Source organism: Aedes aegypti, chromosome 2, assembly GCF_002204515.2.
Source record: "Aedes aegypti strain LVP_AGWG chromosome 2, AaegL5.0 Primary Assembly, whole genome shotgun sequence".
Lineage (NCBI taxonomy): Eukaryota > Metazoa > Arthropoda > Insecta > Diptera > Culicidae > Aedes > Aedes aegypti.
In genome coordinates, this window is record NC_035108.1 from 281236624 (window position 1) to 281262972 (window position 26349).

The 26349-nt window shown below is 38.8% G+C and overlaps 1 protein-coding gene across 2 annotated transcripts in view; it reads left to right on the top strand.

Annotated features, from left to right (window-relative positions):
- The window catches only part of LOC5565760 (probable phospholipid-transporting ATPase IIA), a 35738-nt gene extending 14966 nt beyond the window's left edge, over positions 1 to 20772 (top strand). The window contains exons 1-8 of one of the 2 annotated variants that reach the window (XM_021845182.1): positions 4128 to 4435; positions 10414 to 10931; positions 10991 to 11133; positions 11188 to 12090; positions 12179 to 13535; positions 13593 to 13722; positions 19767 to 19840; positions 19931 to 20772. In XM_021845182.1, the coding sequence (XP_021700874.1) occupies positions 4335 to 4435; positions 10414 to 10931; positions 10991 to 11133; positions 11188 to 12090; positions 12179 to 13535; positions 13593 to 13722; positions 19767 to 19840; positions 19931 to 20064 (3360 nt within the window). In that variant the 5' untranslated portion in view covers positions 4128 to 4334 and the 3' untranslated portion in view covers positions 20065 to 20772. Of the gene's footprint in view, positions 1 to 4127; positions 4436 to 10413; positions 10932 to 10990; positions 11134 to 11187; positions 12091 to 12178; positions 13536 to 13592; positions 13723 to 19766; positions 19841 to 19930 lie in introns of those variants that run through there. The other variant, XM_021845180.1, reaches the window with a different exon arrangement.
- The last annotated feature ends 5577 nt before the right edge of the window (positions 20773 to 26349 follow it).

Sequence of the window (26349 nt, forward strand, 5' to 3'; positions counted from 1 at the left end):
CGCCCAAAACGAGCGCAGTCATATCACATTCCTCTAGCGTTCACTAGCGTTCTTGCGCGTCGAAGCAGCAAATGATCTCCACAGAACTCTTTGAACCTCTTCGCTTCGCCTTCAGTATACCAGGTAAGCGCGTTTTCCATATAGTTTGCATTGAGAGAGCTTTGACTCTTTTCTTTTCTCTCCTTTTATCCCTTCTCTACTCCTGCAATATGTCATCGCCCTTACACACTGGCATTTGTAGTGCAAAAAAACATTCTACCACATATACAGGATTGTGTGTACGACGAAAGGCAACGCGTCTCCCGATGAGAGTGCACACGTTGGATTTCATCGTCACAGCAGCAAGGTGTAGCGTGGAACAAAGTGTTGCGTAGCATGCATCGCACTGAGCGCGTAGGGAAAATTAGGACACAGATCTCGCGCCGCACCAAACAGTTTTTGCATTTAATTTTAATAGCGAAAATATAACAACAAATATTTTGAAAGGTGAAAATTGCGATGATCAATGATAAAGATAATTGAAATAGGCTAAATTTTATTGAGAGAATTAAAGAATCGTACTTCAATAATAGTAGAAATTGTAGGTTGTTATGATGAACCATTTGCCACCTGTGCAGTGCACATGTTGCACATGTGGACGCGACGCCTCTGGATTTAATCGAAAAAATATTTGGTAGGCGTGATAGCCATCATCATCACGCACAACCGGTACCAAATATTTTTCCGAAAATAGTTCCCAATTTTGAGAAATAATTCGTTAGATGCATTTCGCCATACAAATAATTTTTGCGTTACCCTTTAGCGATTTTTCGTGCATAGATACTAGCGCAAGTGCGTTACTATGTGGCGAGTAGCGAATCAGGGCATGCATGTAACCCATTGTCCGGATCTCGTAAAAATCGTACCCCGGCTGTTGAGCCCAGCTCTCCGCATAACACCTGCAAGCGCAATATTGAACAACAGGCATGAAAGTCCATCACCTTGTCGTAGCCCCGGCGGGATCCAAACGAACTGGAATGTTCGCCTGAAACCTTCACACAATTTTGCACACTTTCCATCGTCGCTCTTATCAGTCTCGTGAGCTTCCCGGGAAAGCTGTTCTCGACCATGATTTTCCATAGCTCTACGCGGTCGATGCTATCGTATGCCGCCTTAAAATCGATGAAAAGGTGATGCGTTGGGACCTGGTGTTCTCGACATTTATGGAGGATTTGCCGTACAGTAAAGATCGGCCGTCAACGAAGCCGGCTTGATAACTTCCCACGAACTCGCTTACTATAGGTGATAGACGACGGGAGATGATCTGGGATAATACTTTCTAGGCCGCATTTAGAATGGTGATCGCTCGAAAGTTCTCACAATCTAACTTGTCGCCTTTCTTGCAGATGGGGCATATTACCCCTTCCTTCCACTCCTCCGGTAGCTGTTCTGTTTCCCAGATTGTGCCTATCAGCCGGTGCAGACAAATGGCCAGCCTCTCCGGGCCCATCTTTATGAGTTCAGCTCACCATCCTTACCAGCAGCTTTATTGTTCTTGAGCTGGTGAATGGCATCCTTAACCTCCCTCAAAGTGGGGGCTGGTTGGTTTCCATTCTCTGCAGTACCGACGAAGGCATTTCCTCCGTTGTCCCGACCTTCATTGCCTGTGCTCTCAGCGCCATTCAGATGTTCGTCGAAGTGCTGCTTTCACCTTTCGATCACCTCACGCTGGTCCGTCAAAATGCTCCCATCTTTAACCCTGCACATCTCGGCTCGCGGCACGAACCCGTTGCGGGATGCGTTGAGCTTCTGATAGCATTTGCGTGTTTCTTGAGACCGGCACAGCTGTTCCATCTCCTCGCACTCCGTCTCCTCCAGATGGCGTTTTTTTCTCCCGAAAGAGGCAGTCCTCAAGAGGGGCTTCATCCAGCTCACCCTCTTCCGGTAATGCAGCCTCGAGGTGCTGCGCGTAAGCAGCTGCGACATCCGGATGCTTAAGCCGCTCTAGGTCATACCGGGGCAGTCGTTGTTAACGACGGAGAGTTTTGGGCGCAGTTTGACCATCACCAGATAGTGGTCAGAGTCTATGTTAGCGCCACGATAGGTCCTGACGTCGATAATGTCGGAGAAGTGCCGTCCATCAATCAGAACGTGGTCGATTTGCGATTCTGTCTGCTGTGGTGATCTCCAGGTGTATCGGTATGGAAGGCTGTGCTGGAAGTAGGTGCTACGAATGGCCATATTCTTGGAGGCGGCGAAATCAATTAGTCGTAGGTCGTTTTCGTTCATCAGCCGGTGGGCGCTGAACTTTCCAATCGTCGGTCTGAATTCCTCCTCCTGGCCAACCTGAGCGTTTAGATCTCCTATGATGATTTTGACGTCGTGGCTTGGGCAGCTGCCGTACTCGCGTTCGAGCTGCGCGTAAAAAGCGTCTTTATCATCATCAGTGCTTCCTGAGTGAGGGCTGAAGTTGAAGAACCGGCCTTTGAGCCTCAACTTGCACATTCTCTCATTGATCGACCACCACCCGATCACACGCCTCTGCATATCACTATAAAAGCTGCTCCCAGCTCGTGTGTGTTGCCGCAGCTCTGGTAGATGGTATGGTTACCTCTAAACGTCCTGCAGCGCTACGATGCCGAATCCGCGGCCCTTCAGCACTTCGGTGAGTATGCGTGTGCTCCCGATGAAGTTGAGAGATTTACAGTTCCACGTACCGAGCTTCCAATCGCTAGTCCCTTTCCACCGCTGCGGTCTTCGCCGATTGTCCCGGTTCGTATTCTCTTGTTATTTATTCGTTGCTTGGTGTTTTTACGGCTGCTTGCAGGGCCTTACACCAACCCCCTAGATTTCCGGAGAACTATTCCCCCTAAACTTTCGGAGGGCCATAGTGCACAGTTTAGCTTAAAGTCCTTCTCTGGCACTCGGACGATGATCAGCATAGGGAACAGACGCTGTTGTGAGCCGCTTCTAATATGGAGTACAGACGCTCCAGGTTTGCAGAAGCAAAAGCAAACCCCCCCTTCTCTGTCAGCATACGACCAAAGTTCCCACCGGGGGTTGGTTACCCGATCTTCCCCAAGGTTACTCGTACCCCGGCCAGTACCGCGAGGAGGTAGGGATAGGAGTTGCTGGGCAGGAGGCTAAGGACCGCACAGAGGGGTCTATTTTATTCCTTCAGGTACGCGAGGCACCAATGGTACGCCATGCCCAGCCATTTGCCAACCAGCAAAATCAAACGGCAGTATTTTTCATCAGCAAATTCACGCAAATTACCCCATTCATTTTTACGATGTTACCTTGCTACGGCCTTGGTATATTCTTCGCAAACAACCCTCCTATTTTCACTGGATCTGATGCTCAGCCCGACGCACGCACACCAGAGAGTGATGATTGTCAAAATCGCCACCCTCCAACACCACCCACTCTCACCGCAGCATAGAGGTTGAAAACAAAAACATAACTCGCGTAACAATTCAAAAGGGCCAATCCTCAGATCGTTGATTCTGAGAAAATTCGATTTGAATATTATTCACCACATTTTCAATTCCTATTTTTCAGTATTCAATTCAATCAATGTGATTTCTTGCTAGTTGAGTGACGATTTACTATTACTACACGCTAATAATTGATTTTATTCTGAAAACTGACAAAAATGTGGAAAAAATGATAAGTTTAAATGCTTGGCCCATTTTCGATTTTCATCAAGGCATGGGCCTTTTTTATTGGCCAAAATAGAATTTTATTAGCGTGCTTGGCCCAAGGCTAGGCCTTTTCGGTTTTCAATGAATGAGCAAGAGAGAGTCATTGGCCTCTCACCATGCTAAGGCCAATGACAGTTTGCGAAATTTTCCGATTGTAGGCCCTCTTGATGGAGCGAGAACCAATCATTGGCCTTTTCGAGTGGGGGCCAATGAATGATTTGGAAAAAAGCGGTTATTGGCCGTTTTCAAAACCGAGTTTATAATGGTAAGTTTTATGATTATGTTGACAATGTTTGCATAGTTTGTGGGTGTTGGGAGATGCTATCGAATGGTATCAAAACCCGATTTGTTTACAATTTGATCATTGGCCCTTTAGAACTGTTACGCGAGATAACAATAATTTTACTCACTTTTTAAGCTGTTTCATCGGATTCTTTGCTTGCCTTTGCAAACATCGTGCAGTAGTGTATGTGCCAGTGGTTTGAAAGATTGAAATATTTTCACGGAAACGTCATTTTCGTACATCAAGATACCGATTAGCAGAAGTGGTGCATCCTCACGTCTGGGAAAGTTTTACGTTTACTATTCTTCGCTGGAGGCAAATCGACACGAAAATCCATCAAAATTCATGAGCTACAAGTAATCCGCGCGATGGACACCGCTTCGCCGAATGTGCCATCGTCTACAGCGGTCACCACCAAGGAAACGATTCCCCTCATCGAGAAGAGTCGCAAAAGACGTCTCTGGCTGAGGTAATGTATGGCAACAAGATGACGAATCAATGATGGCGTTTTGCGTCCAGCAGATATGTAGATTCATCCTGATTTATTGGTGCGGGAACGAATAATTATCCTCCGGATGGCCAGACCGTCCCTGGTGATAGGATCATTGTTCTGAAAAGAAACATTGTCGTTATTCAAGTTTCCACTCTGTTATGCACTTTTCCAAGTGATGTCCGTGACCTAAAAATAAAGTGCATTGTCGATGTGTATCGATTTTCACCTATCCACTTACGAATTGCTTGGGTCATATGTGTCTTCCTTTCGTAAGGTAGTTGGCAGTGAATGTTTTCCGAATCCAATTATTTTGGCGACAATGTAACAATCTAATGTTGACGTAGATGTCCATTAGGTCCAGATGTTTGCTTGTACTAATAGGTCCTAATATACATATAACTAACAGATTGTCTTACAATACATGACAACAAATGATAGAATTACTAAGGGGTGCACATGAAAAGCTCGATTTTAGACTCTTTCCACCTCCCCGTGGACAAAACATCCATTTCAACCCCTAGCACCCTCTTCAAATATTCATATTCACGTGTACTATTCGAAACGTATTTTTCAAATCTCTAGTAAAGTTCTAGAATTTTTAAATTGGACTAGGTATAGGAAGAGCCGTAGCGTGACTTCATGGCGCTTCTGGTGAACCGTTATTTGAGTGCCCACTATTCATAGCTTTTTTGCATTGTACAACTTAACTTGAAACATTTCAGAAAAATACCTTTTTTTGAAAGTCTTTGGTAACATGAAAAATAAGATCCATTGAAAAATGTCATGATAATGTTCAACAATTGATTAAGATATATAAATGACTGGAAGGCTTCTGTAAGAAGGCATACAAATTATTTGAAATGTCTTTTAGAGGTAAAAGGTTCGATAGCCCTGAAGTTATCCTGAAATTCCAACGAAATCTACATTCTCAAATAAATTAAAGTGGTAATCATTTAAACTATTTATTTTTAGGTTTCTAATACATTTGTCCAATGTTTCAAAAGAAATTTTCAGTTTATCTCTACAATATAGCTTAAAACGTTTTTTTCTTAATCTAGTTCGAATTTTGGTTTGACATAAATTTTCGTTTTAGTTCCGATTTCGTCATATTAAAGTCAATGGTTTCGCAATGTTTATTGTTCTGTTTACAATAGATTTAAAGGCTCAAATTTGGCATAATTTGTGCGGTGATGGTTTGTATAATAAAATACTAAGACTTCGCAGTTGTCTTGAAGGAGCATAAAAATTTAATTTTGACAAAAGTGTCATCGAGTCAATACGATGCGAAACTATATCGTTTACGAAAGAGACCATTGCAAATTCGCGACGTTTCTTCAATGTTTGAATGTTAATGAGCATGCATCGTGCTTCATAGGATGGTAGAGGTAACCTTGTCCAACCTTATTTTCGAAGTGCAAACAACTGAAATTGTTTTTGAACTGATTCTATACGATTTTCATGGGTTAATGAAAATGGTGACCAAAATATGCTGCAGTATTCTAAAATTGATCGTACATAGGTTATGTATAATGTTTTTATAGTGTATGGATCGTGAAAATTATAGCTAAACCGTTTTATGAATGCTAACATCTTGTTTGTCTTGTTGATAATTGTATTATAGTGATCTATAAAAGTAAATCACTCCTAAATCTCTTATTCTTACGCATTTTTCTACTAGTTGATAGACTGTTGTTTTTGGTATACTACGCTTTCTACTAAAGGATGTAGAATTACATTTTTTCACGTTCAGTTGGATATGGCTTTTATTGCATCATTTGTAAAACATATCAATTTTATTTTGAAAAGTATGTATATCTTCATCGTTTACTATTACAACAGTTTCATGTCATCAGCATATATGAGAGCTTTCACATTTTTAGGAATGAAGGAAATGTCGTTAACGTATAAAATAAAGAATAGTTGCCCTAAATGAGACCCTTGAGGAACTCCCGATGTAACTTTAATTGGAATAGATTTTACTCCTTTGTATCTAACTATTTGTTGACGATTAATAAGGTAAGACTCTACCCATTTAAGAAGGTCCGGTTGAAATCCTTCTTTTTATAACTTGAAAAGCAACATTGGTATGTCAATGCGATCGAAAGCTTTACTGAAATCTGTATAGAGATCTTCCACGTGATTACCGTTATCCATGGCTGTCAAAGAATAATTAATGAACTCCAGCAAGTTTGTGCATGTTGAGCGTCCCTTAAGAAAACCATGCTGAGTATGAGCTATTCTGTTTTTCACCATATTAAATAAAATTTTATTTATTATTGCCTCGAAAATCTTAGGATTATAAAAGATAATGGCTATCCCACGATAATTACGTATGTCAGATTTTTTGCCACTTTTAAAGATCGGCACTAAAAAAGAGCTGTTCCATATTTCAGGGAAATTATCTGATTGCAGAGACATATTGTAGAGCCAAAATAGCACAGATGCAAGTTCGATTGATAACATTTTCAAAAATACAGGTGGAATCCCGTCAGGTTCAGCACCTTTGGAGACATCTAGACTTTTTAGTGCATCTACAATATCATGTACTTTGATTCGATTGATGCAAATGTCTTTTGAGATTTCCGGAAGAAAAGAAACATATTTACGATCACGTGTTCGTTCATTATACTCTTCAAATGCGGTATCAATGGCAAGATTTAATTGATCGCAAATATTTAAATAGTTGATTATATTTTCATCATTTTTTCATTTTTTGTATGGTTCGCCACTTAATCTCGTTCATATATACGTAACAATGTTTTAAACACCATTTATCAGTATTTTGTTGTGCATCAACATTATCATGTCTATTTAGATTCTCTCTTCATTCGTGGAGCCAGTTTTCGTGTCCGAAGGAAGATGTTTCACTATCACGTTCGTTCTGTAATGCAATTCTAATATTTGATAAACCATACTGCTGCCTCAGATGTTCCGTTGACGGACAGCTACAGATAAAATGTTCCACGGTGTTGTGGACTCTGCATATATCACACTGCTTAAACCTCAAATTTATCGAAATAGGTTCTATTCTTTACCAAAGATTGTAGGCAATATGTTCAATGTGAGCACCCCAGCAGCGCATTATGAACAAGTCAAGATTTGTAAGGTCTAGATATTGATGAATGTAGGTTTTCAATGGTCAAGTATTTGTTGAACAGTCCACAAAAAGTTGAGAGGAAAATAATGGAATTGAACACAAAGGGTATTAGTTCTCCGGTCATGCGAAAAAATACCCAGAACAACTAACTTTTCGTTTTTTTATATTAATAAATTACGATTAAAGCTTCAATTACCTGCGTTACGCAACACTACAAAATCAACCAATTAACGTGCGGAGGATTGTGATTCTTTCTACATTTTTCTTACTTCTTACATACTTCACTATACAATTTCAAAAGTTAGTTTTTAAAACTTTTACCGCTCAAAATATGTAAAATTATGTGAATAGATTACATTATTAAAATATCATTATACTGGATGAAAACTCATTATCGGTTATTGAGACATTGAGAAAGTTATTTAAAAAAACACTGATTGCTAAGTAATATTTTATTCTCACTTTTTCCCGATTGCTCACTATGCTCTGCCTACCCCTACTCCATTAGGGAAAAATATAGCTTTTAATGGGCCGTTATCCTCGTAATAATGCCCTGGTTAAAGCCATGCTGAAAGTAGTATGATTACTAAACGATCCATGATAATTTCGTATTGGATTTTTTTTTTCAATCTTCCCTGGGGTATTATACTACTTATCACATTATAAATATAGCATAAATGGCAACTATTGCAACGAAAATAAGTAACGCAAAGCTGAGGAGCAGGTTGTTAATATTTTGTAACTATATTTTATAATTATGAAGTCTCGGTTTCATCGACTTTGACAAGTTATTAACATAATATGACTATATCTTAGTAAATTGGATTCAAATCGTTAGCTATTGATAATCTTCGTCAGGATCCACAAAAGTTTTAATCTAATCAGAATGCAACGGTAGTTCACAAAAAAATCAACAATGTAACACAACGTATACCGTGGGGATTCGCTCGTTGGGGGTCCGCTACATGGAATGACTCGATGGTTGGATGTTCGCTGGTTGGAAAATATTCCAACTAAAAAGCTCTCAAATGTCACCAGAAAATGTCAACCTGACTTTGACGTCCGAGACCCTCACATTGAAGTCTCCATATGAACAAATGCGTATGTATATGTGCGTTTCGTGACGATTTGCTCTCCAAATGCGTTATTGTGAAGCATTTTCACCAGCTGTCAGTCGTTCCAACTAACGGGTCGGACTCGCTAGATGGAAGGCAGTCCTGTTCCAACCAGCGAATCCCCGCTGTAGTGGTATCTCTGCCGTTTCTCAACCGATTTCTTCTTCTTCTTCTTCTTCTTCTTCTTCTTCTTTCTGGCGTTACATCCCCACTGGGACAGAGCCTGCTTCTCAGCTTAGTGTTCTTATGAGCACTTCCACAGTTATTAACTGAGAGCTTACTCTGCCAATGATTATTTTTGCGGCTATCTGAGCCCCGATTTCTTCATTTTTCTGTAACGAACTATAAATTGCTTACATTCTTCATATTCGTTGAAAAAGTTTGGAAAACAATTGATTCAAAAGTTACAGATAGGTTGAATTGAGGTATATAAGAAATTATAAAAAAATATTTCAATTAACTACAAACTACCAAAATTTCAAATTATAAAAATTGAGGTAGTTATTAATTTGTCACAGAACAAAATGAAAAGAATCGATTGAGAAACTGCGAAAATAAAGCTACACGAAGCTGATCATTTCGAATGGGAAAACGGCTTTGGAGCATTGTATACGTCCGATACAGTATGTAACACTTTCCAGCGAAACATGGTCTTCAAAATTTTTAGTTTGCCATGTAAAACTTCATCCGTTTTTAATTGAACTCTCAGCTACGAATACTTGATTGGTTGAGTTAACACCAACGAAATATGTAGCGATCATGTACTGCGGTAATTAACTTGTAAAGCACAAAAAGATTCGTTTTGATTCGTATTTTCAAGATTATTTCTAGATTTCAACCAGAAAGTTCTCCAACGAGGACCTTTCACAGAGATTTCTTTTGGAAGAATTTCCTCCGGAGAATGTCTAGGCTATTTTTGACAATTTCGTGAAATAATCCTGAAACGTAATTTATGAATCATCGAAACGGTTTTGGAGAGTTCTCTTAATAAATACCTGGAATTTTTATTGCAAACTCCTCTCTTTGGATATTGTTTTGGATGAATTCCTGAAAATCCTCGAACAGAACCTCTGAAGAAATGTAAATAGTAATAATTGATGAAAATAATGGAATTAGACTATAGAATTTCTTGATGGAAACCCTAAATAAACTTCTTGAAGATACCATAAAAAGAATTTCCTAAAGGAACTGCATGAGAAAACCCTAAACTTACTTATTTAGACATTTTATGTAGAAAACTGCGTAGGAACTTGGAGAATTTTTTGGAGATTTTCTGAGAGGTTTTTCTGGAAGAACTTCTGTAAGAATCGAATGGAAAAATCGGGAGAAAAATACAATAACCGGTGGAATCTCTGGAGGAATTCACGGAAGAATCTCTGAGAAAAGTTTCACATCAAAGTATTGGAAATTACTAGAGGTAACATTGGAGTTCTGAAAGATTTCCTGGAGAAAATTATTGAGGAATTTCACTAATCACTCCTCGAAAGATCATTAAATGAAACTAAGTACGTATCACAGGGGGGCTTGTTGGAGGAATTTCTAGAGGGATCCCTAAAGGTGTGTGAATGTATTTCTGAGAGAATCTCTGGAGCAAGCAATCTGACGAGATAAATGAAAAGATATGTTTATGAGAAATGTAAAAAAAGACTAACTGACATTTTTGTAGTGAAACTTTAAAACCTATGCGCTTCCTAATGTATTTTCTAAGTCATAATTTCAAATTTCTGTGTTTTCGATTACAGCTGCTGGTGCTGGGCCTGGCGAAAATGGTGTGCTTCCAAGGAACTGAAACCGCGGACCATCTTCATCGGTCGTCCGTCGACGGAGAAATTTCCGCCGAACGAGATTCGGAATCAAAAATACAACATCTTCACCTTTCTACCGTTGGTGCTGTTCGAGCAGTTCCGGTTCTTCTTAAATCTGTACTTCCTGATCATGGCTGTGAGTCAATTTATTCCGGACATTAGGATCGGCTATCTCTACACGTACTGGGGACCCCTGGGGTTCGTTCTGGCGGTAACGATAAGTCGTGAAGCTATCGACGACTTGCGACGACACAAACGAGACCGGGAAGTCAATTCCCAGAAATACAAACGGTTTGTCAGTGCTGACAAACCACCGGAATTGGTGTCGTCGTCGAAGCTTAAAGTTGGCGACCTGATTGTGGTGGAGAAGGATGAACGAGTTCCGGCCGATTTGATACTGCTGCGAACTAGCGACAAAAGCGGCGCAGTTTTCGTCCGAACCGACATGCTGGATGGTGAGTTGTATAGTCCGTATTATAACAACAAGAACAATAGACATTTTTTTGAATTTCAGGTGAAACGGATTGGAAACTGCGCCTGGCTGTGCCGGCTACGCAAAAACTAGCAACGCATAACGACTTGTTTAATATCGGCGCGTCACTGTATGTGGAGAAACCCCAAAGGGACATCCATACCTTCATCGGGACATACTCGAAGGTAAGTCTTTAACGATTTCCATCATACATAGATTGAGTGCTCAATTCCTTTCAGATTGAAGGCTCGGAAGACGAAGGCCTCAGTGTAGAAAACACTTTATGGGCAAACACAGTGGTTGCGTCAGGAACTGCGGTAGGTATCGTCATCTACACTGGAGCGGAAACTCGAAGCGTAATGAACAACTCACAACCTCGATCAAAGGTCGGTCTACTTGATCTGGAGATCAACGGGCTTACCAAAGTGCTGTTCTGCGCAGTCATTGGGCTGTCCTTCGCGATGATGTGCTTGAAAGGATTCAATGGGCCCTGGTATCGGTACATGTTCCGCTTCGTGCTACTGTTCTCGTACATCATTCCAATCAGCTTGCGAGTCAATTTGGACATGGGAAAAGCGTTCTACTCTTATCAGATGCAGAATGACGAGGACATCAAAGGAACTGTGGTCCGCTCGACGACTATTCCGGAAGAACTCGGGCGGATATCGTACTTGTTGACCGATAAAACTGGGACCTTGACTCAAAATGAGATGATATTCAAAAAGATTCACGTTGGAACGGCCGCTTACGGTAGAGACACATTCCCGATGGTGTCGGCAACCATTCAATCCGTATACAATACCATATCAGTGCAGGGAGATACATCACCCGCGAAAAGCTCCAAATACCAGCCGCGATTGAAGAAACCTGAAGGATGGCGTATTTGGGAATCGGTCAAAGCTCTCGCCCTGTGTCACAATGTGACTCCCGTCTACGACAATGGAAACGGAGGCAACGGGTTGAACGGCTCAGAGCGCAGAAACTCTCCGTCTCGATCGATTTCAATCGAAACCCAAGAATCAGTCAAACTGCCGGAGAAGACCTACCAAGCTTCCAGCCCAGATGAGATTGCCCTGGTGAAATGGACCGAATCAGTTGGGCTTACGCTGATTAATAGAGATTTGAATCAGATGACGCTACAGGTATGTTTTAATTTTGCTTTTGATTGGTCAAGTCAAGGATAATTTTTATACATCATTTATAATATTGGGAATTGTTCTTTTTTATCAGGTTCGAGAAAAGGATTCACAGCGAAATTCCATGAACGAGAATGCTTCAATCAACACAACCGTCACTAATTTGTCGGTTAACTCGAAAACTGATCTGAATTCACCTTCGAGTTCTGGGAGCATCACGTCGCTGAATTCTCTAGCCGGAGGTATTATGAAGTATCAAATACTCCAAACGTTCCCATTCACCAGTGAGAACAAACGCATGGGTATTATTGTTAAGGAACTGAACAGCGGAGAAATCACTTTCTATCTCAAGGGAGCGGACGTTGTGATGTCAGCCATTGTCCAATACAATGACTGGCTTGCAGAGGAGAGCGGAAACATGGCACGGGAAGGTCTTCGAACGCTGGTCGTTGCCAAGAAAGTTCTCACCGAGGAACAGTACAGTGATTTTGAGACACGGTATAACGCAGCAAAGGTCAGTGTAACGGATCGAGTGACGAAAGTTTCGGCTGTGATTGAAAGTTTGGAACGAGAAATGGAACTGCTTTGCTTGACTGGAGTCGAAGATAGACTGCAAGACAGAGTTCGACCAACGTTGGAACTGCTACGGAATGCGGGCATCAAAATCTGGATGTTGACCGGGGATAAACTGGAAACTGCCACCTGTATCGCGAAGAGTTCGCATCTGGTGGGAAGAAATCAAAACATCCACGTACTGAAAAGTGTCCTCACTCGCACAGATGCTCACTTGGAGTTGAATCAATTCCGACGGAAGCAGGACTGTGCGCTGGTCGTCTCAGGCGAGAGTCTCGAAATATGCCTACAGTACTATCAACCAGAGTTCATGGAGCTGGCCACCGCTTGTCCCGCGGTGGTTTGTTGCCGGTGTAGTCCTACGCAGAAAGCTCAGGTTGTGTCGCTAATTCAGAAGTATTCCGGCAAACGAACGTGTGCCGTCGGAGATGGTGGCAATGATGTCAGCATGATTCAGCAAGCCGACGCCGGTATCGGCATAGAGGGCCGAGAAGGCAAACAAGCCTCCCTGGCGGGAGACTTCAGTATACCACAGTTTTCGCACATTGCTAAACTGTTAATCGTACATGGTCGACGATCGTACAAGCGATCGGCCGCCCTGTCACAGTTTGTAATTCATCGTGGTTTGATCATATCAACTATGCAGGCCGTTTTCTCGGCTGTCTTCTACCTTTCTTCTGTGGCCTTATATCAAGGATTCCTGATGGTTGGTTATGCGACATTGTACACAATGTTCCCGGTATTTTCGCTAGTATTGGATCAGGACATCAGCGCAAACATAGCACTCACGTACCCCGAGCTGTACAAGGAACTGTCTAAGGGAAGGAGCTTGAGTTACAAGACATTCTTCATGTGGGTGCTGATTAGTATTTATCAAGGTAAATCGCGATTCACTGCATTTGTGGTTGCTTTCTAAATGGTGTCCCTACTTGCAGGAGGCGTAATAATGTACGGAGCGCTGATTTTATTCGAAGATGAGTTCATACACATCGTTGCAATCAGTTTTTCAGCACTGATCTTGACCGAGCTGATCATGGTGGCGTTAACCATCAGAACGTGGCACAAGTAAGTACTTAACTTCCATTTTTCTACACATTGAACTTGAAATATTACTTGGTTTTGCTTGTGCAACGTCCCTCAGGTCCGCATCTGCGTTACAATGTCACTCCAATCCGAGAGAATTGTTTGTCTCCAGTTTCTTGAATGTCCCATGTTACTCGAATTCAGTGCCAACGGAACGATTGTCACTCCTTCTTTCTTTTCCTTCTATTTCTTCCTGGTATTACATCAGTTTAGTGTTCAAAGAGCACAGTTATTAGCTGAAAGCTTTCTTTGAAAAAAGTTAGTTATTTTAGAATTCATATATGGTGTGGCAGGTACGATGCTACTCTATGCCCAGGAAAACCAATAAAATTTCCATTACAAGACTTTGGACCGACCGGGACATCAACTCAGACACCTTCAGCATGTCTTTGCTTTGTAGCCGCGTACTTTACCATCATGCTAAGCATCGAGGTCATGCCAGCAGATACTTGGCATTCGACGCGATTTTCTTAAACTTAGTTTGACATTGAAAATAAATATACAATGGAAAACAGGATTTTTAGGAAATGTTGGATGAACTGTTGTAGGGGTTTTCTCTCAACAATCGACAATTGCCAAGGCCAAACGAAGACATCAATTAAAATACTGCCTCATACATTATAGATTTTTTCCTGAACCCAGTTACAGGGTTTATAGTAGGTCTCTTTTTAAATCTTGATCTCCATTTCAATGCAAGTCTCTAAAAAGTCTCTGTTTTTAATGGAAAATATCTTTTTCAATCAAAATGGTTTCTAAAGTCACTACTTTCTTCCTCTTTGGAATGAATTCGAATCAGGAATTTCCAAAGGATTACCTACTCTACAAATTTTACAAAATGCTATTTCTTGATTTTCTCTAGAGATTTTTCAACCAATTCCAGTTTTTCACCGATTTTCCAGTAGTTACTTTAGCATATTTCTTTAGGAATTCTTATACCTACTTTGAAATAAAAAGTTATTTCAAATTTTTTGAAGATATTCGGTAATGTTTTTTCCAGAAACCCCTACAAGAATTCTTCAAGGAGTTCCTACGTCGATTTTTTTCATTTAGTCTTACATACAATTTACATATAGTTTGAATGAATGAATAAATTTTCTTTATTAGAGAGACTTTCAGCCCTCTTACATATAGTTTGATTTCTAGATTTGGTGGTCCTTGCAGCAATAATGTAACAGTTTTTCATATGATTTCAAATTTAGCTTAAAAGGAAAAATGAGGAAAAAACATCGCGTTTGAAAAAATGATTGATAATAAAATAAAGGAAATATCACAGTAGTAGTTTGTAGTAAAGGATTCCACGAAGTTGAGCAACAATTTCAAAACTTGGGCAGTAGACAGTCAAATCGGTCCTCGATTAGGTCCACTCCTGCAATTCTGTGAAGTTCGTCAGTGTGGAAGAAGGGATTGAAATCCTACATCATTTTCAGTATTCGGTTTTGCTTTGTTTGAAGCTTTTTTAGATGAGTTCTTGCGCAATTACTCCACGTTGGAAAACCATAGTTAAATGCAGGTCGTATTATGGCTTCGTACAGCAATAATTTGTTTGTGATGCTTAGACGAGAACGTCTTCAGATCATTAAGTACAAACTCTTGACGAGCTTTTCAAATTTCTGCAGTGAGTTTTGAATGTGAACTCAGAATTTTAGTTTGCGGTCCATAGTTAGACCCAAGTACTTAACTTCTTCTGACCACTCTATGGTCATCAAACAAACAAGAACTTTACGCCTCGGAAGATGTCTGGCACTACGCCTATTTGCAAAAAAATATTGCTTAGGTTTTGCTCGGGTTGATTTTGATTTTCCACTTCTTGTGGAATCTTTCGATTGCATTTTGAGGTGCTTGCAAGTGAGTTACCACTATGACGTTTTCATGTCCAAAAGTAAACAAACAGTAGCTGTTAAAAGTTTCATTCCGATACAATCTACCAAAAAAAGGTGAAACGATAAAATTTCATTCAAGTGTAGCCATAAATGTTTCCTATCATTTAAGCTGAATTGTTTCTGTACGTTGACTTCAGTAAGTTTTGATGGAGTTCTGCACATATCTTTGAAGCACTAAAATATCATATAGTCCAGTCTGTTCAAAACGGAATTCAATTTGTAATTCAGAATTTATCTTGAAGTTCCTCAAGTTCCTGAAGTTCCTCTTCCCTTGAAGTGTCGTTCAGAAATATTAAAAGAGTTAATATTAAATCCCATAAAGAACGCCTTCTGATGTCTTGCGAACTTTCTGCCAGAATTTACTCTATAGCCTCAATCAGCTAATTCTGCAAAGAATCGATTTGGTTTTCTTCCGGAACTTCCATCAGGGCATTATCAAAAACAAAACCTTTACAGATTTTTGCTAAAGGGCATTGTTATTGAGATAACATCAGCGATGCTCTCGGAATACCCTCCCCTAGGACGTGTAATCTTGCCGCGATGGGTGGGCTTACCCCATTAGCACTTATATGAGAACCAAAGACATGTCCAGTCGTGGTGGTATCACATCAGGAAATATTTGTTTAATGCCGCGTCATCAACCATCTGGCATAGATGCATCAATCTTACGGATGTGATCCAACGGTTATCCTGTTACCAGGCATCGGGGTAACAGGAGCCGTAGCCACGCTTTGATGCAGATAGGTTAGATTTTGTTTAAATGGTTATAATATTGACTAATGAGGAGAATGACTGAGGATCCATCGAGTAGAATGTGACACAAATGTTAATTTGTTATGCTTCTCTCATTAGAGTCATAATAAAAAACCACATTTATTATGGTGGTATCATAAAACTACAACAACTTCATTCTCGCAAAATTATAATAAATAGATAGGGCTTAGGCGCGATGAAGCTTTATTTTGTCACCGAAAAGTGGATCCGGACAATAAAAAATGACTTTCTATTTCTTTATTATTTTTAGTATAGTTTTTAACACATAGAAATGTATTTACGACGATTCTAAATGAAAACAGACGAGACCAGATTTGAATATGAATAGATGTATAAAACAAACTGATCAAAATCATTATTGACCAACATGACAAAAGTAGTAAATTTAAAATATTCAACTTGTTCAAGTACTTATAAACATGTTAAAAAGGACCTTTAGCAATACTGACCAACGGGACTGAGGAAAAACTAGATCAACAGTCAACACATAAAGTTTCCGATGTCGTTGACTATAATCAGCGATTTAGTCAAATGTAATTCAATGAAAACTCACTAAATCCTGTTTATTCCTAATACTAATAACTTTCTTTCTTTCTTTCTTTTCATATATAACAACTAACAACAACACCATCACGAGGGTGCAAGTCGTCTGTCGTATGTATCAAACGTCGTGTTAGGAGCCGAAGCACATAGATCAGCACGGACACGGATCGAATTACCATCAAACTGAGGTAAAAACGATCCATATGCGTTGCATATGGATATTTTGACATAAGTTTGTTCAGCAAAATTATAGCCAATATGTTGAAGGTTCACTGTATGGTATTTGTTTTGTTTTAATTGCTATTGTTTTCCTGAAAACTTTGATTATACCACTAAGGTCGAACTTTTGCCCCACCTTACTCTACTTGAATTAATAGCATTCGAACCACCATGACTCTTTCCAGCCATAAAAAGAAAACCAAAATGATGCGATAAAGAAGTAGGAATGGAATGAACCACGTATAAGGGTTGTGGTAGTATTTGTTCGCCTTCCACTGCAAAGATCGTCGGAATGTGATTCGGCAATTGAATCGTGTTCGGTTGGAAACGGATGCTTCGTCATGGGGAAGAGCGAGAATTAGACTCGTACTTATTAGAGTTCGGCTTCGGATCGGTACCTAGCTTCGGGCTAGAGGTTGAAAGCTATTCGATGATGACGAGACAAAGCAGTCTGTTGGATTATGTTGGAACAATATAACGTGTAATTTTTTAGACGCCAGTATTCTGACCGTGAAGTTTTGCTTGAACTTGGTTAGTTCGGCGGATTTCCATTTAACATGGGATAAGCGTTACGTTCCCATTTAAAATGGGATAAGCGTTTTCTTCGATTCGGCAGAAATCAGCTAAGCGTCACGACAGTGGGTATACTAAGAAAGGGGTAAGTAACATTTTTAGTTCTTAGCGAACACATATTGTATATCATTTCAGCCCCCCTATATATTCATAATACCGTACCAATAACTTTGTCTATCCAAACTGTAAACTAACTTGAGACATTATTCAATTGAATTCTCATTTTGAGAAGACCTCAGAACAATAACAATAAGACGAACATAAAGCACATCGATGACCACACCAAACACATTTACAGTACATTTAGATTTGATACTTCTCCTCATATTAATTATCTACAACTTGGATTCGGTACTACAAGATGGCAACATAGACAGTCATCTCTCATAGAAAAGTATTGTATTGATTAGCATTCCAGTACGACCTTCGGAAGATAAAGACTATTTAAAACCAAACACTTGATTCATATTTTGAAATTTATTCATATAGTATAACACATCACGTTTCAGACTAGTAGCATAAACGACTAAAATACTAGGAAATACATGACGTACAATGACGAGGCACTTCAGATAGTTCTTGTTCGCGTATAGATGGAAGTACATTTCATGTTTTTCACTTCAATAACCTTCATTCCATTCGGGAAAAAACGATCTCCCTATCGCTATCGTTTGATATACGACCGCATTCTGTATAATTAACATTTTCTGTCTATCATTGTCAAAAGATGCTTGGAGATGACATCTGTGCTACAATTTGTCAACATAGACTACTACAACATAGCTCTGTATGTTATTTCCAAGAAATGCATTAATTAATAACATATATTTTCATGTCGCTTCTCCATGCGTAAACAAGAATCCGATTGCTCAGAACTAAAGGATGACTATACAAACATGACTACGGGAGGGAAACTGAAGCAAAAACAATTTAATAAAACTACTTCTGCACAATATTCATCCAAAATAGTGTTAAAGCGGGCAACATAGCCTATTCCGTCTAAATATTGGCAAAAGTAGAGGTAAAAATTTGCACTACGGGGTCCAGCACAGACAACGAAGCTGTCATACAGCTCCAGCTGAGTACACCATAAAAAAAAAAAAAAAAAAAACAACATCAGCGATGCTCTCGGAATTCTTTTAGATATTTTATTGAACAAGTCATCTCCTATTCCTTTTCAAATATCGTTTTGTTGTTTTGAATTGTTTTGTCCAACTTCTACAATTTGTTATACATATTCTATCATTCTACATTGTATCGATACGAGAAAATCTATAATACCATAGATCCACCTACGTAAGACGGGATTGGTGTTATATTGGTTATCACGCTCAATAGTGTGGGTGCTCTAGTGTAGATGTAGTTGTGAACCTCAGAGGAAAAAAGTATGCACTCTGTCTCAAAAAACACCAAGAATCTGGGTAAAAAAATCAAATTGGGTAACATTTCCATATGCATTTTGATGAGTCTGGAAAGCGTGTGCAAGTTTCGTTGAGGAAAATAAAAACATACTATGTATGATGAGTGCATGTGAGTGTTCGTGTGTTTAAATGTCACTAAGCTCTATAATGGCCATCGCTTCTGCTTTACAAGCAGAAGGTCATGGGTTCAATCCCAGGCCCGTCCCCTTCGTTCATTCGACTCGTAATGTCACACTTAATCTATTAGTTCATAGCTATCGCTAGTACCAGAAACGGGCGAGAAACCATTCCCTACGCCTCCGTTGTTCCATCATTATAGTACGCCCTTCCTTACGCCTGATACATAGGCAGTCTGCTAACCAGAAGCAAGCCTCTCGTGGCAGTCGGACTTCACGGTCTACAGTGGACCAGTAAATGCGACATCAATTTATCCCTCTTCCCCTCTTTGGTCTGCATTCTGAAGTGGCAGGCAGCATAGTTGTCTAAAAATAGAAGATCACCAGCGCTTGCTGATCTGGCAATAGTAGAGTAGCGGCGAATTCAGCTCAAGCTCAACACCATAGATCACCCTACGTATTTATAGCTTCTTAAAAACAATGTTCAATTCTTTTTCCAGATTGATGGTACTGGCAGAACTCTTCAGTCTAGTGCTGTACATAATCTCATTAGCTGTGTTACATGAGTACTTTGGTAAGTATTTTTTATTTGCACTTTGTTAATACACAAGCATATAATCTTACTTTCTCTATTTGTATGTTTCTTATCGTCTACCCCCTCCAGACTGGGAGTTTATCTGGTCGTGGGAATTCCTGTGGAAGGTCCTAGTGATAACGCTTGTCTCGTGTCTACCGTTATATATTTTGAAATTCCTGCGGAAAAAGTTCTCACCGCCGTCGTACTCTAAGCTGTCCTAAAGCTACCAAAGTAAGGATTCTGCGTGGACTAACCAGATCAGCAGAATATACGCTTCTGACACACAAATCTCTCGCTCTCCATTCGCACCATCAAAATACTGATAAAATAACGTACTATTTGAGTGGGTTTCACTTTGGTTATTTTTATCCGTTTACCGATAGTAGTTATTTGATGTTCCTTCAATCACTCTACAGATTCTAGTTTCACTCACTAGCTAAAATCGTTGGCTTTGTGAAACATAAGTTGTGTATTTTTGTATCTTCAGTATAATATTATTACGTTTGTTCGATCGTTTGTGATTTGTCTTTAAAACAATAATCGTGATATTTTAAAATTAATATATTATTCCATAACATACTTATTTTTGTTCTCTAAATCACAAATGACACCAGAGGTATGCATAAAAGTTTTACACAATCAGTATGCTGGGATGCCGTGCGTAGATCGATCAGGGGAAGGTCAGATTAGCTAATCGTGAAACAAATAAGTCGTTAGTAGAATGTTTTACATATATGACTGGCATCGATTAATATTAATTCGTGTGACGATGAAGAAAGCATTTGAGTGGCAGAAAAGGCGGATGATGTGAACAACTCGGTAGTCGAGCAGCTAAATCCGAACTTATGAATGTCAGAAAACAGACTACTGGTTACTAAAATTTACTGAAAGATAACAATAAAAAACTTTTACGAATCAATTTACAAAAACTGTGAGGACGTTTCAATGCTTTATCCGAACACTCCTGATTATTATTTGGGTAAAAGTATGCATCGTGGGACGAGTTTTAAGCATAATTTCAAGTGACACTTAATGCATTGGGAGTCGAGAAAAGCCAATGGCTTTAAATGCTCTCAAAAATCTATGTTGAACTGATTTTTTCAGCTTTCAACGAACCATCACAATTTTTTGTAAGTTTTGTCATTCTGGACTTTATTTGAGAAGAAACTTGTTCACATGATTTTCAGAATTTCATACGTTTGTTACGTATCATGATACATAATCGGAATGATTTACAAAAGCAACAAGTTATGTACAATTGGATTCAACCGTTTAGGATAGCTTAAATTTTATGACTTTCCATCCAAACTCAAATAGCAGCCATGGAATAAAAATGATTGCCTCCGGGTTCTCAAAACCAGCTCCGATTCTGCCAAATCAAGACAATTTGATAATATACATGAAATATATAAATTCACGATTTTACAGAAGTAAAAAGGGGTCTACCCCGTTTGGTATAATTGTGAAAAACACTGAATTTGATAAAATTCCTTCCATTAAGCATAGGGGTGTGGATGAACTGTTTACGATCGTACATTCCGTTGACAGTTATTGATAGGACATACTTCTAATCTTCATTTTCCAAGGAAACCAATATCCAATAAAGCTCTTTTGGAATTGCATCATACATGACTTACGGGCCATTATGTCCAGGATATTATAGCGCATTTTTAACGAAAATGTATCCAACGCCTAAGTTATTCCATGTCATTTGAAAAGAAGGAACATTGTATTTTATGACGCATCTTATGGTCCAGCATATTACTGTACCACTGCAGAATCTTCCTTTTTCAAATTATGCCAAATGACCAGTATGCTAAACGACTATTATGCCAAACGACTATTATGCCATACGACTTTATGCCAAACGACTGTATGCCAAACGGCATTATGCCAAATGGCATTATGCCAAACGGGGTAGACCCGTAAAAATACCTAAAACCGTCGTCCAATAAGAACAAATAGAGCAATCCTTCCATCAATTTCTTAGAGAAATATGTTGTTGAATTATTCAAGACAAACTCCAAGAACTTTTGCACGCAATCCTTCATATGCACTTCCAGTAATACGAATCTCTACAGATAATCGTCCAGAAAAACCATCTTTATTTTTCTTTACAAAAATTTCGAAAGTTATTTCTAAATAGATTCTATTATAAATTATCCAAGTAAGTCCAATAATTCAACTGGGGTTACCTCCAAGGATTTTTCCCAAGATTTCTAAAGGGTTCTTTCGGTGTTCAGACAGACCGGGCTACCGTGAAGGCCCCATACTCTGCGCACTTAAGGCTTTTCAAATTTCAAACAGCTGTAATTAATTGAAAACAAAAAACAATATTCTGAAATTTCGGAAGCAAATACTTATTGATCTTATGTATACACTGAGAAAAATCTACACGTCAAGGTCGTGTGTTTTACTTATAGATTTGCGCAATGAGGAAAACTACTTGATTTGAGTGTGGTAGCCATATGGATTTCATCATTGATTTCACGGTATAATAACATGTGTATCAACATTAGGTTGTCATGTGAAACAAACATGAATTTCCAAATATTAAATCATGAAACCCAACTGATTTGCTTATTGAATTCGAAATGTAGTAGCTTTAGATAGTCATGTGTGATTGAACATAAATGTCATGGGGCTGAAAGAAGAAATTTGGTAGAAAAACTTTTGCTCCCCAAAATATGGATCCGAGGCTCCTCTGCTTGTCGCAAGCTCTCTTGATTTTTTTTCAAACCCGTGAGCCAGCAACAAGCGGGGCGCCGCAAATCCATAATTTGGGAAGCTAGGGATAAGCATATTCCATTTTTTTCGAAACTGAAAGCCAGGAAAATCTGTTAGTGGAATCCGATTTTTCTACTAAACTATACATTATAATCAATGTTTTCTTATAGAAAGGTAGAATTCTCGTACATCGGTCAACTTCACTAATAAAAGAAAAATCGAATTCACAAATTTTCATCTAACACTTTGAGCTTCAAAATTTGCTTCTTCTCTTTGGAAGCATGATGATGACTGTCGTTCGACACGAGGTCCAACCGCAATTCTGTTCACTATGCATCCCATGGGTTGATCACAAACAATTTAGAAGCTTTGAACATGGAAATCGATAGCATAGCTCATGGATTTCATCATAACAATCTCATTGCGCAAATCAATGAATCGACCAACTTGAACATGATGATTATGACACAAGATAACCATAAGCAAAACACACTGAATCCGTGTTGGAGTGATGATCTATGCGTCCATAGGTTGACACATACGAATCTGAAGAGAAAGCTTCGGGAACTTATGTGGAAAAAATATGGAATCCTTGTTGTCGGTTGATGAATCAATCCATGAAGCAAAACACAGGAATTTAATGTGTAACACACACGAAGTTTGCAAGAAAATCATAGCAAATCGATATGGACGTTCATGAATCGATCCATAATTTTAAACACACAGATCGAGCGTGTGGATTTTTATCAGTGTAAGGAAAAAATATAAAAGCTTCACTAAGTAATGATTTTTATTGCAAATTTTTAATTTTTCTCAAGGGTGTCCGTGTTCCTAACTCTGCGCACTGATTTTTGCAATGCTCCTTATTCTGCGCATTTAGGTTCCTAACTCTGCGCACTCGATAAATTCTTTATAACAGTTGAAGTGTTTTACTAATAGCATTACTAGCATTTAAACTCCGAATTTCTCTTCATTTTCTTGCTTCATACGGCTTTACGTCCCCAGTGGAGCGTGGAATGTCTCTAACACAAGTTTACTAAATGAAGTGAATTTTATCTATAATTCAATTGAATGCCATTAAGTGCAACTCTCAAAACAATCGAAATCATCATATGATTTTCAAAACATGTAATTAACTTAGTTTTCTAAAATCTGAACCAACATACAAAAAGGGTACAAACTATGTCTTTTTTGCGTTCGCCCTTGGCGTGTAAGGGAAAATAAGCTTTGACTGTTTATGTATTTTCACTAGCAAATATAAAACAAAAAATTTCTTTGGTTCGGTTCGGGTCCGGGTTTGGTATCAAATTATTGTCTCGATTCGGGTCGGATCCGGGTTTGAAGAAAATAAATAAGAACCTGGTGCTGGTTTGTTATATGTGAAACCCGAACATTTCTACTAAATACGAAGAATAGTTTAAGCGTAAGGGTATATCCATTCTTAATATAGTGTTCATCACTCAATCGAAAAGTATCGCCGCTCTGTATAAGCGTGACGTAATTAATGAACGATTCCTATTGCAGATCAATAACAGCACTTTATTGGCGTTTCTATGTTGCAAATGCGATTAAACCTCGATGTCCCATTACTCGATATTGACTCATGAAACTATACAAAAAATCAAAATTATTTTATTGCATGGTTGGGAGCATTTAAAAATTACGTCCATCGTTCACGGGAAGGTGGAGTCTATGAAAAAGTGACAATGCATGCATTAGGTACCGTAATCCGGGGTATCATTGATCAGCGGGGTAACATTGATCGGAATGACCCATCTCGTAAAAAGTTCGTATCGCCATTTATTGATGGAACCTTTTCAAATCATGAATAGTTCTTCTCTTTCTTATATTCATGAGCTAATAAAAGTGAAGATTATTGCGTAAATTAAGTTTACCTTATGCGTAAATTTATCAACTTTTCGAAACAATTATTTCAATGGGTAAGGATGACACTACCGAACATTTATGTCTCACATAAGTTCTGCAAACGATATGAGCAATGAGAATGCGGTTCTTACTAAAAATGGCATCGCCGAAAACGATTCCGTTGTCAAAACTTTCATAAGTATGCTCAATTAGGCAACATTAACGAATTACTGTTACGAATATAGAATTTCCTTAGGAAATTGCCTACCTTTAGGCGTATTCCGTGGTTCGAGGTGTTTTTAATTTTGAAATAACTTTAAAATTAAATGACTTGTAAGCGTTTGGCCTTCATATTCGGCTTCGGGGGCCATGATTTAAGTAAGTAAAGACATTTTCAATATTACCGAACATGGTTTACATAGGTGATCAATGTTACCCCATATCAGCTAAATCAAAAAATCGCTTAAAACATTTTTTAAACATGCTTAAATCTTTCAAACAACAAAATACAGTATAAAGTCACAAGCTATTGGTGGCAGTACTTGTTTTAAAAATATAAAATATGCAACATTTGCATTTTCAAACGAAACATTTGAGAAATATTCAAAAAAATGATCAATGTTACCCCGGATTACGGTACTGTAAAAATCGCGACAGGGGATTGAGGGGACGGATTGTAGAAATCCTTTAAATATGATGGAGGTCATTTTTTAATCTTCCCTTACCATGATGGTCCCTTCAAACAATTTTCCAAAGCATTTCTATTCCATATCTCGATGGTGTCGACAAGTCGATGGTTCCCTTCAATATCGACCTCTGGAGGGTTGATTGTATGTTGAAAATAACGTTTTATAACTGCTGCGCATAGTAAGGAACATAGTTGAACATATGGTTCCTTACTATGCGCACTTAAGAAGAATAAGAAAATGGAGAGAAAATAAGTTGCACTTTATCAGTGATGATTGCTCGATAAATAAACTAGAGCCTACGTACTAAAAATCGAAAATATATTCTCTTTAACTTGCTTCAAATGACTTAAGTGATGAGGTACTCCCTTAGCATTTTTGCTAACGGGCAGTCAATTTGGAAGTTTTTCAATATTTTTAAAGCTATTTTATTTTTTATTAAAGTAACAAACGTAAATTTGTCAAGAAAATTCTTCGTGTGCTTTTTTATTACTATTGTAGCAATATATGAAAAATAAATTTTGAACAAAAATGTAAGTATTTTACCAGATTTTGGTGGATTTTGGTGAAAGTGCGCAGAGTTTGGAGCTGCGCAGAGTTAGGGGCCATCACGGTACATGTTTATTTTTTCGTTATAAAGATACTTGAAGGACTCCATCAATACTGTTTTTTTCGATGCTATTTTTTTGCGAAATAATGCGAATATTTTGATATTTCCAATGTCTGGGTTACGTTTTCCTGGAATCATCAAAAAGCACTTGGTTCAGACAGGCTGAACACCGACCCATTAATCCAGCAATTTTTGTTATGGATTTATTCAGTACTTTTTCCAGGAATTTCATGATAAAATTATGGAGAGACTCCTCGAAAGTCCACAATATTCTTCTGTGATCTCTACATGATTCCTGCTGATATTCCTCTAGGATATTCTTTTTAACAGCTTCTGAATTCATTTGCTGTGGCTTCGACTCTCTAAAAAACTACTGTGTACTAGGCTCGGCTTGCGTATCTGTCAAAGGATACATACTCTAGTGGAATTATATGGTATATTACTGAATTCGTTTTTTCATTCATTTATAGGCACTGAACAATTCGAAGATTATAATTTTTCAACTTTTTTTAATTTCATTTTACAATTATTAGGGTGGGCAACTTAGATGTAGTAAAGACAATAGCACAACATTTTTTCATCAAAAATATCAAAATAAGATTGCACCCCATTCACCC